General features: G+C 42.3%; 1 protein-coding gene across 1 annotated transcript in view; it reads right to left on the minus strand.

The window, feature by feature from the left end:
- Positions 1–17287, minus strand: part of LOC131881217 (Kv channel-interacting protein 1-like) — a 44587-nt gene that overhangs the window by 17509 nt on the left and 9791 nt on the right. The window contains exons 3-4 of the mRNA XM_059228009.1: positions 8173–8242; positions 7666–7736 (exon numbers count right to left, since the gene is read on the minus strand). Of these exons, the coding sequence (XP_059083992.1) occupies positions 7666–7736; positions 8173–8242 (141 nt within the window). The remainder of the gene's footprint in view (positions 1–7665; positions 7737–8172; positions 8243–17287) is intronic.

The following is a 17287-nucleotide window of genomic DNA, read 5'->3' on the forward strand; positions in this document are numbered from 1 at the left end:
GTATTTTTCTTTAAACCGGTTTCTAGACTGATATCCATGAAGGGGGAGATAGTTGTCCCCGATGAATCTGATAAACCGCGTTTGGGCCAACTCTCTTCCTCAGCCTTCCCCTTCCGCTATCCCTGGGCCTCGGCAGGGTTCAAGGTCACGCCTTCACCTTCTTCTCCGAGACGTGGGTCACCGAGAAGAAACACGAAAGCGGTTTTTTGGCCAACAGAGCCTGTTGGACTTTGCCAGGTAGCCCGGTGGATATGATTGGCCCAGTTAATCAAGCAACGCTTTGAGTCCGTCCTTCTCTCATCTTCTCGTCACCTAGTCCCCTGGATGCCTACTAGTATACCATCATTGGTGCCTACTATCAGACAAATACGGAACATGATGACTGCATTTCGGCCATCACACACATCCTTAGGAGGGTGAAGAATCTGTAGAAAGTCAACATTGATGGTGACTTCAACATTCGACCTGACTCCAGTGAATGTCTCCGAGCTCGCCCAGATCCTGAGCCAATGGAGCATCGCCTTGGGCTCCGACACGGAGAGTCCTTGTTACATCTTTACACGTACATCCAAAACTTCAACACATCTGGCAACTTTTGTTCACCCTCTAGCCAGTTCTGATTTTTCATATGCGAAGCCGAGCCCCTCACCATTGGTCTGGCCATTGTTAGGAACCTGACCTTTCCGGAGGTTTTATACGGAGACAGGTTATCCTTCCCAGTCAAGGACCTGACCACACCAAAGTGGCCTTGACCCATCACCCGTTCGGAATTTTGGCAATCAGGCCCCCTAATCAGACACACAATGATGGGGCCTGGCAAAGGATTTGTTCAATCAGGAGCATTACTTACTCTGCAATATTCAAGGATGTATCACCTCCCTCTTTCTCTCTGCTTTTCTAGCGCCTGTTCTTCGTCATTTAATTCATTTCGCGTGAATTGAAGCAAACCTCATCAACTTGTATGTAAAAAAAACAATTCTTTTCATATGTATAACATTGTTTTCAATTTCAATTGTTGTCTTACTCTTGCGTCTGTTTGTTTCGTTATATGCTATACCTATTTTTTTTACTCAATCTGATTTATGAACATGAGTCGAAATTACAATTTACTAATATCATGGTTCTCATTACTGGGTAATTTACTTTAACCATGTCATCGCTCTCCAGTAGTGGCGAGATTTGTTCTTTGATTGATTCAACACTCTACGTTCAAGTCTCAAAATAATTTGGAAATCTTTCTAGGAGAGATTAACTTTTATTTGGGCCAATATAGCGCTAATGACTCTGACAAATATGACTTTGATAAGGACCCTCAAGTACAACCCCCAGCTATTGAATGAATTATGATTCCCCGTTAATCATTCCAGATCTTCTATCGATATCAGGGTAGGGTTCATTTGGAGAAATAATTAAGCTACCGGTTACTTCTTTCAACCTAAACCTTCCCAAGCACCAGCCACCAGCATCATTCATTCACCCACTCGCCGCCATAGACGTGAAGTGTTTCAGTTTCTAAGTGCAATATTTCACGCGTTTTGATCACGTTAAAAGTGCAATGCACAAATCCCTCTTCATCAGTACAAGGTTATAGGTACTAGGAACACGGTAGAATTCAAAGCTCTCTCCCTCTCTCCATTCTCCTCCCGCCTCCTTCTCTTCCTCTTTAGTCCTGACCATGAACCACTGGAATGCGGACGGGGATGCATGGGTCGAGAATTGGCTTTTTGGGATGGAGTAAACGCATTGCATTTTTCCTCACGACATTGGTCCCAGGTTGCTACAACCACATTTTTCAATTGTCACCTCAAACAAAATATGGGATCAAAAGTTACACCCTTTCAAAGTTCACCTCATAACTTTTCACAACACTATGAATCCGTTTAAGTACCGTAGATTGACAGGGCTGAACGTTCGATCCAGTCCTTTAATTGTGCTGAAATTTTAAGATAAAATAAATAACAATTACCTGGAGCCAATCTAAATGAAAGCAAAATGCAATGTTATCACTCGCGTTCAAACTGTCAATTCCAGAGCCTCGCATCCCCGTCCATATTCCAGTGGTTCCTGTCCTGACTCAATGTGCCATTGTGCCATTTCAGGCGTGGATCGCTTGGATACGCTTGTGGGTTGGTAGGTGCACTTTCTCGAGCAAATAATATTGCACTTTCCCAAATCTCAACCAAGAATTCAATTATACACGCACGTTCTATGGGCAAGTGGATGGGGCAAGATTCGAGGGTTCGAGCCATCGAGCAATGAGCATCTCCCCTACATACGAGTACAACACAGTGTAGTGGTGGTTGGTTGGCTCGAGCCTCTGGCCTAGCCTTTTTAACGATCTGACACCCTCGAAGAGAGTCAGTGTTCCATTTGGACCCTACTTGAAGCGAGAAGGTCATTCATTCATTCATTCGTGGGTGTGCATGCAGCCCTGTGCACCGACAGCCTCCAACGAACTCGATTGAATTTGATTGACTCGCATTTCCACACAGTCCATAAGTGAAAGCAAATAACATTTGGCAGAGTTGCGTTTGGACGGACGCCCTAGTTATGCCTGCCTGCCAGCCAGCCACTTCGTTAGTCTGCCACTTTGCCAGCTCTCATCATGGTTAGCAGGTGCCGATGGTGGTCAGTGTGTTGACGTCCCAAAATAGATTTCTATGCATACATTACCCCTACTCTTGAGAGGAAGGTTGAATGGACGTCGTTCGCAATTGAGTAAGAGCATACCACAACGTCCACACTCATGCTCGAGGTGCTAGGCTGTTTCAAGTCATGAGAACCCTCGACTATTGTTAGCTGGCTGTCCGGCCTCCCTGTCTGCCCACCTGCCTATGTTTGGGTACCGGTCGGCCTTTTGGCAATGGCCTTTCGTTAGGCGGAAAGAAATCTCACTAGACATGCGTGCTGTTTGCGAGAACATGGAAGAGAAAATTGGTACAATGTGAGGTCGTAATGGAACCATGAGAACACCAGGCACAGCACACTGGTCCCTGAGAGAAAAAAAAGCCATCACGCGCCAATATTGTTTTAGACGCAATCGTTCCATTATGCATGGAATAGCCAATGAGTGGGAAAGTAGAACCCTGAGTTGTGGGCTCTCTTCAAAAGAACGAGGAATTGGGGCTGGAAACCGAGTTCAAACACCCTTTTACGGGCTTAGGAGCTTTGACTGCGAGAAGGCGAAGAAGAACCAAGGAGGAAGAACGAAGAACGAAAAGGAAAGAAGGGCAGACAACCCTTAAAGGAAAGATTGGTCTCAAGAAGAATGGTCCTCCCTGTTAGCGTTTGTGCACGTCAACTCATGCTCAGCCATGGGAAAGACAAGTGACCAGTCAGCACAATTCGAATAGACTGCCATTGGCTTCGATAACCTGAAGCTCGGCTCGATCAATTCGTCAACCGAAAAGGATTCTGACAAACGCCTCCCAAAAGAGTTTGTTTCCATCGCAATGTGTGTTCCAAATCGAGGACCATTTGCACCGTCTGGAACGCATCCATGCCACGATGAAGCACTAATAAATCCATAAACAACAGCCATTTATTACCCGTCATTCATTCTTGAAATATTATGGGAGTGCGTGCTTTGTTGGCAACGGGTCCTTCTTTCAAAATGTCCAAGCCAAAGCGATACAACATGAGAGCCAATTCAACATGGGAACAACTGTACAAGGCATGAATTATTATACCATACAATGCCTCCTAATGGTAGAAACCATTTGATGACCTTTCATAAAGCCTCCTACGCTTTCTTCAATTCTTGCATTTACAACACACACACTCACAACGCAGACGTGCTGTGCACTTATCATATGGTTGACCCAACCAACACGCATATTAGCACGCATGGTTGGGGTAAATGATGACCTCCCACTAAATGTTAGGGATGATGAACCCAATCAACGTCATATAAAAGCTCATACTAAAATATGCATGAAAGCAAGCATCTCTCTCTCTCTCTCGGCACCGAGAAGCTGCTTAATCTGTAGTCTAGGTACATACGTAGCAATACTCTTTCTTATGTCGAGCTCCACATTCATGATCCACTATTATAATAAATATTTGACGCGTGAACCAAAGGGGTCGATTAAGAGAATCATCGTAATCTGCAACATTCCAAATATGCTTTCAATCAATTGTCCAACCAAAAGACCAGTTTTCATTGCTCTAGGGCCCATAATGGGTTACCCTTCCAATGACTCGTTATATCAGCTCTGCATCTTCAAAAAAGAGGAAGAAGCCTCCTTTTAGTTAGCGTGTTACATACGAAGATTGCAAATGAGTTATGTGTGATTGTGTTACAAAAAAAAATCATAATTTTGAAAGAATTTTGTCGAAGCCAACCTTTGCACCTAACACATCAACGAGGAACAATTTGCCTCATGTTCTGGCTCAAGTGAATTTAGAGAAATCATCTTAATGGTCTAAATATATGAATCAGTTGGAGCGTAGAGGAAGAACCAAATTGGTGCAGGAAGTTAATTTGCAAACGAGAAGCTGACATTGTTACGAATCAGAACGTTTTTAGTCAGTTTTGATGGTTGCAAATTGTGATCATAATGATATTGAATGCTGAATAACTGTAGAGATTGAACTAATGTGATTGCTCTCAAATAGAGGTTTGTTGGTCATAGCTTGAAAGATGAATGATGGAAGAAAGTTGTGGCATATTGTTTTGTGAAATTTCCAATTCCTCTTACTTCGAGACAAAGGTCACACTTAATGATCCAACTCTTGGAGAACTCAATGCACTCTTTTCAAGCTTGAAAGCCTACTGAAAGTAAAAACGTTGAACAAAATATTCCCCTGTCACCACCACGGGATATGCTTTGTTCGGAATCAAATTAGGCTCATCTCATCAGGCCCTCAAATCCGAGGATTCACAGTAATTCCATGAACGTATGTACGTTTTCCCCAAATCCCTTTTTGCGCCTGGCTTCAGCTCTGGCTTCAATGAAAAACATATTTATCTCACAAACCAAGGACATGCCTGAGAAGAGACGACATAAATCAGAAATTAAGCTCACTGTCGCTGGTTCGTTCACTGAGGGCGGGAATTAGCCAACCAAGGGCGTTGCCCGATACTGTTTGTAGATGTTGTTTTTCTATTAGGGCTTAGAGGGAGAGCATTTCGGCAATCCTGGAGGTGAGTATGGTTCTGTAGCATAGTATATATAGAATGATACATGGAATCATTTGCTTGTAACCGTATCTACCGTTACACAAAATACAAAATACTGTGTCGTTCACATTGTGTTTTTGAGTGGTTTTGAACAATAAAGACACTGAAGTAAGAAAATATTTCAGCAATCGAGCACAATTTGGCACTGTTTACTACTTCGCATTCAAGATTTTGGCACAATTGGGCAATTGTTCGTGAATAAATGTGGTTTGACGGAATGAATCGATAGTTTACATAATTCATTGTCGTGCTATCCGCCTCATCTAAGCTCATCTGAATGAGAGGTCAGGGACAGTTTTAGCTCTGCTACGAGACAAATTCCCTGTCAAAATCCATTTAAAAACCAATCGGCCTGTTTTCAATTTTTTGTTTCTATAGCCTGTATTATTCATCAGATTATCTATTGTCACAACCTGTATCAGGTGTGCTTGGTTCATTCACGAACAACTGAAATGATGAACTTACTATAGACGTGAGAATTTGGCATCTAATGAACAGTTCACTTGCCTAAAATGTGGAATGATCCATAACAATCAAATGTCTTCAAATGTAACTATTAATACCATCCGCCCAATCTGGCACTATGGAACCATCTCTCAGTTGTAGTACTCGATCCGAAACCTTCCAACTTGCCACATAGACTTTCCACCATCCTATTCAATGGTTCTCTTCCATGAAATTCCATATCTCTCCACCATGACTACATTTACAATATTCATGTGTACGAGTACCTATCAAAATCAGCGCATCATACGTTCTAAAAAAAGTGGCCAAATAAACGAACTTGGGCAAATTTGGGCCCAAAATCTTGATTTGGGAACTCCGGAGAGGCGGTCAAAGTTCTGCAGTAATGGCAACATTAGATCCGCATTTTCGTCCCACTCTGGTACAAACATAAAAGGTTTTGTTGATATAACTTTTACACAAACCACTAAAAGAGTACTGTAGATCCTCAAATCTTTTCTTATTGATATGTCTAATGAAAAATGGCTCAGAATTACTCCGTCCCAGAGGTTTTGGCTGGTAGTCCGTTGCAATACCAATAAATCTTCGTAGCTCATGGCTACCCCACGCGGCATATTTAACTTGACAAAATTTGAATGTAGCTTTTATTGATGATTCGTTATCTTATTAAGATTGGGTTTTGTCGGGGCTAATTTCTTTATCCGGACAACTTTTCGATATTTTTACATTTAAATATTTTGAGCGCCATCATTGTTAATGTCAAAAGAAAAGTTCTGATCGAAATGACTTCACGCGGAATGTGAGCCTCATTCATCGGAAAGAACCTGAGAATCAGTCGCCAAAATGTCCACAATAACCAGGACGATCACTGAAGTCGCATGTGTAGTTTCAAAAGAGAACTAACCTAACATTGTAAGGTACACCCTCCCCCACCCTCTTATTGGAAATAAGGTGGTTTGTCCTTCAGTTCGGCACGTCGTCAACCCTGGACAATTTTTCATTAATGAAACGGATGACTGCTTTCCACTCTTTATTTCAATGAGTAAGAACTTGGATCGGGCAAATCTTTTGGTACTTTTGCTTTAATGATGATGGGTTGCATCCTCTTCCTAGCCCTCGACGTGGGACCAAAGTATCTTATGGTCCTTCGGACATTGGTTTCCTTCTAACCCATAGTGACCCTGATTGATTCATCTTCATTCGACGTTTGAAGGCATTAATCTTAGCCGGTATCCACACTAATTTCTCAGGCTTTGAACCTCTTTCTAATATCATTGACCAAGGACGAGGTCATCACTGGACAGAGACAGTAGGGTGGGGGAAACGTAACTTTTATCCAGATGAACCGAATGCATTTTCCTTCACACAAGTTGGACTTTAGTTAGTTCAGAAAGCGTTCGCCAATTTTGACCTCAATCGAACGTCTGCGTCAAAATCAATGAGGTCCTGAAACTCAATACCACGTGGGCGGAAGATGACTTGCTTAGCACCACCTTGGTAAGATCTTACCAACGTGGTGCTAACTCACTCAATTTGCACCCTCCCTGGTCTGAGTTTTAAATGCTCATAACTTTTGACACAGACGTTCGATTGAGATCAGAACTGACCATTGCTTTCTGAGGCTATAATTGAGTCAACTCGTGTAAAGAGAAATACATTTGATTGATTGGAATTTGAATTATTCATTTTCCCCCACCCTCGTCGCTGTCCAGTAGTAAAATCGTCCTTGCATTGACATACTGCATGGGGTATACTCAGATGTTTAAACTCAATTTTGCCTGCTAGGAGGACAGGATTTTGACCATAGTACGAGTACTTTGCTCACAACAAGAAATTTTCTAGCCAACCAGACCAAGAGTCCTTCTAGCTTTAACAAGGTGTGGAGCAACTGGTAAGTTTAGCCTAATTTTGCTCGACATCAAAGTCTGGTCACTTTCAAAATGGTCCCACAGACAAAGAATATTGGAACACTTATTTTTTTCATGGCAGAAAAAGGTGCTAATGACGTCGGTTTTTACCCTGAAACTGATGGAACCGTTTCGGTTCGTGTCAAAGGCTTTGAAGACGTGATGAGCGTACAACGCCGAATCTAGAAGGAGAAAAAGAATAAGAAGATGATACAGGGACGCATTTATGGTGGGACTATTAACTACCTCCTGCACGCACACACCCTCAAATTCTACACACAAGAAAGAACCCGAAGTTCAGGTAGCCGTCATTTTCTGGAATGTGCTTTCATTAGATTAAGTGAGCGTTTCCTTGATGGCTCACCGAAATGGATCGCCACGAGAACAAAGGGGAAAACCTAGAGGAGAACCTACTATGGAAGGTGGGAAGCCCATTCCAAAGAAATGGAACCAAGTTTCAATTCGAATAAATAAAAAAGACGAGGCGCAAGAAAAATCGAATGAACTCGGCTAGTATGCATGGGTGAATGGGAGGGTGTGTGAGTGAGTATATAAATAGAAAGTAGTACTCTCAAGATAAACTACCGTAGGTAAACGAGAAATCTTTGCACCACTTACTGCCGTGAGGGAAAAACTTGGCGTAGATTTCTTTGAATGTGTCCTCTTGAACGATCCCGCCTGGACATTCCTGCAATGGAAATACCCATATTATATATCACGGAAGCATAGCCAGCACCTATAACAGACACAATCTAACCGTCTTCTTTATAATTACAAGTTCGTCGGAATAACTATTTCTTTTACAAGGACCGGTTTTCAGCGGTATAAAGTTCTCTCTGCGGCACGCCAAGGAAACCATACGCCACCATTACAAATCTTGTTTCATGGCGCTGTGTTCACGACTGGCCGGAATCTAAGTTTCCATCCACTTTTGAAGAAAATAGACCAATTTGGCTCCGAGTGGTTTCGAGGGAAAATCGTACCTTGAAAATCTGTCCTTGTAAAAGAAAAATGTGTTCAATAGCGGCGGCGTTTGTTACATGCAGTTCATTCAAGTTCGAATCTCAAAAAGTCGATTGGTCAGGACCTCAAATACATTCGGCATTTCATCATGCCCTCTCATGTGAAGGGAAGCTCAGGCAAGTCTTTGCTCTTCTCTTCAAACTCGACGGCATGAAATGGCTTAATGCATTCAAGGTGTCTTGCCCTTGTCGACTTTCTTCAAGCCTCACTTTCATAAACTACAGGCAAAGAATGCCACCGCCATTGAATAAATAGCTATTAATCAATGGCAGTTTTCTGTTTTCTTGGCATGAAGTTGATAGAATTGAGGCTTGAAGAAAGACAATATGGTCATGACACATTTGGGTGGTCATCTCTGCATGTTAACGATACCAAGTTTTCTTTTGTGATAACGGGGTTTATAGGGTCATTTTTGACTGGAAGGGATTATATGCCAAGAAATGATTCGTGGAAATTGTCTCTCTGATCACTATTGACTCGAGACTTACTTTCCGGTCACTTGTGAACCGACGGTTATGAAATAATGCCTCTAATATTGACGATTAGTTTCCTTTGTATTGTTGAGAGTCAAGATTCACCCCATAAAAGCGGTTTTCATACAAGAAAGAGATCAATCCGGTTGAAACAAAATACGGAAAACCCTTGCCTTTTTATCTCATGAATACCTAAATAAAGCTGATTTGACAAGAAACATCGAAGTCAGGATAGGACAATGGACATCGGAGTGAGGAAAAATATAATCAAAAGAAAGCTCTAGCCTCTTGCCTATCAACATTATTAGCTTGTATTCTGGAAGAGCGTAGAAGTCCCGTCGAAGGCAAGACTTGATAATGTACATCTGAAGAAGCTTGGAGGTGGCCATGATTGTCGTTCAAATGCAACAAAGCATTCCCCGAGTCGCTGCTTTCAGGGTGCTCAGTTGATTTCCAAAACACCATCCTGTCTCTCTTGAACGTAGAATAACGCCAAATCAAGCTTACAAAACACACAGTTGAATTTTGCGCCATTGCTCTCCTAGTTTGTGTTAGAAGTATTCCTAGTCAATGAATGAAATCATCCCTTGGAACCCCCTCATCCGCTTTCTATTGTCGCCTTTTCCTCCTTTCCCTAGAACTCCCTCTAAAGTTTCCTTTTTCATCATCATCAAGTTGAGTTCATTGATGATGGCCTCTTCTCACGTCTGTCCCCTAGGTTTTGAGCCCTGTCCCCTTCTCTGTTCGGCGCCTTGAAGAGTCAAGACGAATCGTGGCACTGAAGAGGAGAGACGAGGAAGAACAGAGGGATAAGACCTGGTTTGGGCTTCACATCATGTCTTCACTTATTATTGTTCTTTTGAAGAGGCGCCCCGGATTTATGAGTGGGACGAATTGGACGTGCCAAAGAGGCAAATACCAACCCAGGTCAAAGAGGATCTTTAGACTGTCTGCCCTTATTGCTAATACTACGTACGAGAAGGAGAGGGGGGGAGGATGAATGGAGAAGGGAACAGCACCTTCAGATGAAAGTGTTTATCATTCCAGAAGGAATTGGATCTCAAAGGAAAAAGGCATGATTGCTTGAGGACATTAGATGAGAATCATGGGATAATGAACCTTAGTTGGGCAAAGACGAGCAATTGCTTACTGGGCACATTTTGGGTCATGTAACGTAAACGATCTAATGCAGCTGACATTAATGGAATGTCATGGTAACAGAAATAACTCAACGAATCAATCATGATTGACAGGACATTTAATTCTAGGAGGATATCTCTTTGCCTATGTTTTTCGTGGGCCGAACCATCGCACCCGATAGAAGAAAGAAGAAATACGGAGGATAATGAAAGTGTTCAAGTATTTCTTTGTAAATGCTTTTTTGAGCAAGCTTGAAAAGCTGTTATCTCAAATCAAGGCCAAGAACGGTCCAAGCGATCCTTGGTCCCCTCCTCTTTCCCGCATAAACGCCTGATATTTCATCCCCGGAGTTCTTCCTTCCTTCCTGCCTTCCTTCCTTCCTTTCCTCCTTTTGAGATCCCACTTTTTGGACATCCACAAATCCAGACGCAACAAACACACTAAAACTAGATGGTCGGCATGAGTGAGAGTAAAACTCGATTCTAGGCGCCTCTAGCTCTATGTTTTACCTAGTAGTGGCACTAAGTCTCATCATTTTCTACCTTAATGGTCCGTAAGCAACTTTTCATGCTTTCATGTGCATAGACAATTGGAAACTGGGTGAATGAAGTGGTCAGCCAGTCAGTCAGTCAGTCAGTCAGTCAGTCAGTCAGTCAGTACTTTGGCTATCAAGTATACGAGCAGTGCCGTTGACGCAGTGCCAGGCAGGCTCTTATTGTTTGTGTGGATCCACAATCGACGCATCAAACATAGCCAATCGAAACGACATTCACATAGTTGAAGGTGGCCAGCACACCTCATTAAATGTAGCGTAGAATGACCACCCTGAACGAGAGGTTCCAGCTTCTGAAATTCATGAATGGCCCTTGCTATAGGTTTATATTGCCTGATCCGTTGAAATACGGATGTAGTTGGGATGTCAAGGTTGCCAATGACAGGCAGAAAGGTTGAAAGTTCTATTTATTAAATAACGCCAAAACTCAAAGCGAGGCCCCAAATGCGGTTTCTCGCCTTCTGTCGAACTCAACTTCATCTGGTCTCCGGTCAAGGCGTGAATGGAAGCCCAAGGGGAGGAGTCTCAAGGGAAAAAGCGGAAAAGTCCATTGGGAGGAATCGCTTAGTGATACTCAAAAGGTTTCCTCTACACCAATCCCAGTCTGAACTAAGTACTACGTGATACAGCCACCTCATCTTTCGTTGAGGCAAATGGCAGGAAAGTGGCAGGAAAGTGGCCCCCAGAGTGTCCGCCTGAGATTGACGGATGCTTGGGCAAAATACATGTTTACTTGCTATCTTTCTAAACGAGATTCCAACCGCAAACACTCGCTGTTTTGAGCAAGCTAGTTTGGTAGCTTGCTTGTACGTAGAACGTATACCCTCCGACGGAAACTTAGACGAAAATAAGTCTACCCAGTAGGTTTTGTCAAGAAACCCTTCCACGCCATTAGGGAAAGTAGCTCAATCTCAGGCCAAGTTCCAGCCTTATTTTAATGAATACGACTTTCAGACGAGAACAAACTCAGCCTTCGAATGAAATGAGTGAGCAACCCGCTCTCGGCGACTCCCCGAGAGAAACATCTTCATGTTCGGTACATACGTACGAATACGTATTGTAGTACATTGGGATTGCCTTACTAAACGAAAGATGAGGATAACGAAGAGCATTATTTCCTCCTCCAAATTGAAGCCCCTCTTACACTCTACTCTCGCTCGAGGTCTCGTGAGGGTCACCAACACCAAATCCCTTGAACGCATGGGGCAGACACTACAACCCGGAGCCGAATTTGAAGCTGAATGGATGACAGCTGTCATGACTTATTTATTCACCTCATTTCTCGACTGTTTAGTCAGGCTTTCATCACATCAATTATTTGTCCCCCGAGTGCTCTCTTGCTCGCCGCACTTGTTCCAAGTTGGAACAATCAGGTGTGGAGTGAACCCTAGAAGGGGATCACATCATGAAGTTGCAGTTCTCATTCCATCTTCTTCTTCATCTTGTTGACGCTGCACCCTGGTCTCCTTGGGAAACAAGTTCTTGCGAGGTTGCCAATCAATAATAAATGATGGCAATCTTGGCTCACAGGACCGTCTCTATGGTAGACATAAATAAGCAGGATCCTCATTAACTTTCCACCGAGAGACTACTAGAGAAACAGAAGGTCAAAGGAACCCTAACCACACACACACACACACACACTCACAAACACACAAACGCACAAACGCACAACCACCCTCACCCTCACCTACCCACCAAGTGCTCGGGGTGCTCTTTCGGGAAATTTCGGGAAACTAGGTATCGGTTCACGGTGGTATGGACAACCTAACACCTTGACTTTTCAATTCGAGACAGACAGATGCCATGCCATGTGTGGTCCGCGAATTTGCTTGATGGAACCTGAAAGGCCGTTAAGTATTTGGAGTGGAAACCTGAGTAATGATCCCTAAAAAGACGAGAAACAGAGACATGTTTCCAGGCCAAGACGAAAACGGAGAAAACAGAAAAAGAGGAAAAAGTGTGTTTCGGTGACTAACGAAGATTGGAATGCCTTGGAAATGAAAAATTGTGACAGATATCGTTACACGTAATGTTTTATTCATTCCGGCCAAAGGTTGCAGCTGTGCTCGGAAAAAGAACGTTGAATCAATCAAATTCAAAAAGGCCCTATTCCAAAATCTAAACCGTCTCGCCGAATGACAAGACATCAAGCAACATCAATAGCGTGCCTACTATTAATTATCAACTGTGACCGTCCTTCCCGTCCAAACATTCCGTAACTATTGATAGTATATTATCTGTAAAGAAAAAGGATGCTCACACGGTTTGTGTTCCGACCAATGTTCCCTTTCATTTTCTGGCTCCTCCTTGATCCTTGCTTCTAGCCTAAGCCGATTCCTAATAACCACCCACACAATGATGCTCTAGGCTTTTGTGGCCTCCTCAGCCGTCTGTCCACGTATACTGAACATATAGACTCTTATCCAGAACAGGAGTGCATTGGCCTTCATTCTGTCGTCTCAAGACGCTCTCCATTGGAGATCTCCTTGAGCGAAGAGAGGCTCACTCCCTTTGTCTTGAGCGCTCCACGAATAGCGAGAGAGTGCCAAGAGAGTGGAACAATGTTGCCAAATCACCCTTGAAATATGACTTAATTGCCTGCCTCTCCCGTCCAATTAGATGAGTGGTACAACCTCCGATGGGAATAAATCTAGACCGAGAAAGAACATACGTACGTATATATCGTCGAGTAACGAGGAGGACAATGACAATATGGGTCCGCTTCTAACTAGATGAAAGTGGTCGGTATCGCTCTCTTTCTACTCCTGTATTTTCTTTATGGGCATGCGATTCAAATCAGTTCAAGTCCGTGCTTTGAGCCAGACTTTCGAGAAAATGGGAATAAGTGGGTTTCGCAATTTTTGTGTTAGCCAGTCTCTTTTAAATGTGATTGTAAATCGTCTCGGAAAATGCTCCAGACCTCCCGGACAACTTGACTGAGCAAACGACGGCAGAATGGGACAGTCAGACAGCAGCAGCGCCAGTAGTATTGGTAGTACTCGTAGTATGTAGCACAATCGTGAGTGGACTTCGTAAAAGTGACGTTTACGAGGGCTCACGCAAAGTTAGTTCCTGTCATGACAATGACAGAATTTCATTTCAAAGTAAGTCAGCTCCCTCAGCCATAATCCTACCGTAATAGAGGGTCATTCTGTGCATAACTTGAAGAGGAAACAATTAAGAGGTCCATGCCCTTTCTCCAGAACTCAATGTTGATCGCTGAAATTAGAGCTGGCCTTGAACTTGGAGAAGGGAGAATTAGTTGCGGACCTTTGGCCAGCAGAAGCACAGCAGAAACGATTTCTGAAGTACAGTCATATAAAAACCGATCTCATTTGCCACTCTTTCTGCATCGGCCCGTATCTTCAGTGGGGCATGCATAACCGTGATATGCTCAACAATCTGTAAGTACTAGTAGTAGTAGATGTCAGAGAATCACTTACACCCGTCGGGCAAGCTTGTGTCCATGCGCTCTCACCCCACCCGGGCAGTAATGAAACTTGCTAGTGGAGTTCGAAGAAGAAATTCCGAGGGATTATTTAGCTCTGCTTTCTGCCTGGCGATGAGGCCAATAACGCAGGTATTAGAGAAAAATGGACAAAAGGAGCTAATGGGGGAAGTGGAAATGTATTTAAGCACATGGAGCAAGTCAGCTTCGAGTGCTTCTTCCCCTTTTCGACTGCCACTGAATGTGCCCGCTGGCTTGACAGGTTCAATTGTTAAAACCACATCCTCGATGTCCACTGAATGAGCCTGACGAGAGCGTGGAAGTTGCCCCAAGGCTTTTTGGCTTGGTCCTTAAACTCCAACGAGGAGATGGAAGTAATTATGACCTCAGTGGCCGAGGCCGAGCACTTTCTTGCCTCTGTTCCCAGACAAACGCTAGTCCTTTTCGGGGATTTGGAGAATCCGCAATGGGTTTTGTTTGGACTGACAATCGTTATTTTCAGCGATACCATTATGCCACACAGAGTACTCTTGTTGTAAAAGTGAAGAAAATCCAACTGCAAGTACTATTTAAGCATGGCTCTACCAAAGGAAAATTTAAGAGACATTTTTGAGATGAAAAAGAATCTGCCAAAGAGCCTAAACACCACCTAATTGACTAAATTTCGGTCAATGACGCCTTTGTGTGTTGTCAAAAACTTTGACGAACGGTGTGTTTTGCTGGTTGATACTTGAGCACGTTTTCCCAATTTCTACACTTTACTTCTGTTGTTATGCCACTTTTGTGAACTAGTTCACTTCAATGCAGTCTTTTGCCGAGCTACTTTCTCATGGAACATTCCATAGGGAGGCAGAAGTCTAACAGGTGTAAGATTAATGGTGATAACTTTTGAAGTGCCGGATTGACAATTAAAAATGCCGACGTTTGGTTTTACACAGTGGAAAAAATACCCTTTAAAGTTTTGACGGAAATTCCCAAACACATCTTGGTATTTTCTACCTCAGAAAATTATGGGGTACAATTTTGACTTTATTACTCTATGAAATTCTAGCCCACATAAAAAGCTTACATACCTAAAACATGATAAAAACTAAAATTTTCAAAAACCGACTCATTGTAAATTGGGAGCCGACTTAGTTAGCTTTTGCATATAAATTATGATATCATCTATTTCACCGCCACTTAGTTACATGGGATTTAGTGTTTCAAATTTCATCGTTTTTAGGCCCAAAATGCCCCGGTTACATATTTATTCAATTTCCCAACGACTTAATATCGATTTTCAATATAAAAAAAATGAAAGATTATTTTTCTTTTTCCTGCATAGTCTCACAATAACTAAAAATGATATGTAAGGTCTTTTAAAGCACACCAAAAGTGTAATCCTTGAAAATGGGTACACTAAGTTACGCATTCACTGGAATTCTGAAGACAATGCATAAAACAATGTTAAAGATTTTGTCGTTTCTTGAAGACTTTGTTGAAACTGATTAAGAATAGCTTCTTTAAGACTTCATTGATATTTGTGAAATTTTCAGTGACCGCTCAACTAAATGCCCTTTGGTCGGTTCTAAAATAATTTTTCAAAAATCTGCTATTTAGACAGTTTTAGAAATGGTTGTATAGGGTTTTAAATTATTTTTTTTTGTTAAGAAATTATGCAAGAAATAGAAACATTCACTCTTTCAATTTTGTGATATTGAAAATCGATATTAATTCGTTGGGAAATTGAATTAACATATAACCGGGGCATTTTGGTGCTAAAAACGATGAAAATTCGGACCATTCAATCCCATGTAACTAAGTAGTGGTGAACATTTTTAGTTTTTTATCATGCTTTTAGGTATGTACGAGTTTTAATGCATTTTTCTCCTTTTCTTGCACATATTACAAAGACGTTGCTGCCCCATTCGGGATATACATGGCAAATATTGAGATTGCTCAGGCCGAGATGATCACTCTCAGCTAAATGTAAATGCCAAGGAGTGAAACAAAATAAAATCGTCCTGGTTGCTCACTTGGATGTCCACTTCCATGTCACTCAAGTAGATAGTGAAAAAGCACATGATTACAATTCAAGTCCTTAAGCTCGTACTGATCTGCTGAGCATCCAGCTTTTGTCAATGATTCGGGTTGAGAAAGGACAAATATGTTTTACGGGTGTTTTATGTGTTTTATATGATTCAAGAGAATTTTTTTATCGTTCTATGAACTTGCTGAACACCTGTTTTCCTTGTTTCCGTAAGAGCTATCATTTTCAAGGCAATCTTAAGAGGACTTTTAAAAACAAGGTGATAATATGGTTATTGTTTGCCTATCTACTTGAATCTAAACCTATGATTGTCTGGAACTAGATTTTGTCATTGATGGACCTCCACAATGGTGAAAGTTTTGGACAACTTGGTGAGGCTTAGGTAGGCCATGAAGATTGAGGCATATGAGGCTATGTTATAAATTGCATGACTTAGCCCTTCGAAGGGCATCAATTTAACGTGATGAATTATACTTGAACAGAAATATCTAAACTCTTGTATTTTGTAAAGCATTTATTGCGAGAATGTCTCATTGGATTCGTTATTTTACAATATTTGTGTTGGTATGTCATCGAGTCTTGTCCATTTGTGGGTTCAAGGAGCGCCATTCGAGGCGATGATCCACTAGAAAGGTGGGGAGGAGTCCTGGGATCGAACCCATGAACCCGAGCTTGGCTCGGTCGCGCGTTAACCAACTGCGCTTGAACCATTTCCCATCTGTACATGCCAATGAGCTCAAGGTTTCGTGTTTGGAGCACTTACTCGATACAGTATTTCATACATTCGGAATTTGCTTCTTTTTGGTTTATTTTGTCACGGTGTACCTTTTGGCAGAAAGTTTTTTTTTTGTATCAAGCCATGGGAGAATGTTTTCATCCTCCATTTTTTTTCTCCAAATTGCGCACAATTGGGCCTCACAGAGTTTTCATTGGCATCAAATATTGCCTTCTGATAATGCGCATATCAAATTTGTTGCTCGGCCTCTGCAACCATTGAGGGCAGATCAGATACTACGAGTTGCCGTGACAATCTCAAAAAGACTTTTAGAAAAGGGGTGCCA

The sequence above is a fragment of the Tigriopus californicus genome, chromosome 5 (genome assembly GCF_007210705.1).
Source record: "Tigriopus californicus strain San Diego chromosome 5, Tcal_SD_v2.1, whole genome shotgun sequence".
Classification (NCBI taxonomy): Eukaryota; Metazoa; Arthropoda; class Copepoda; order Harpacticoida; family Harpacticidae; genus Tigriopus; species Tigriopus californicus.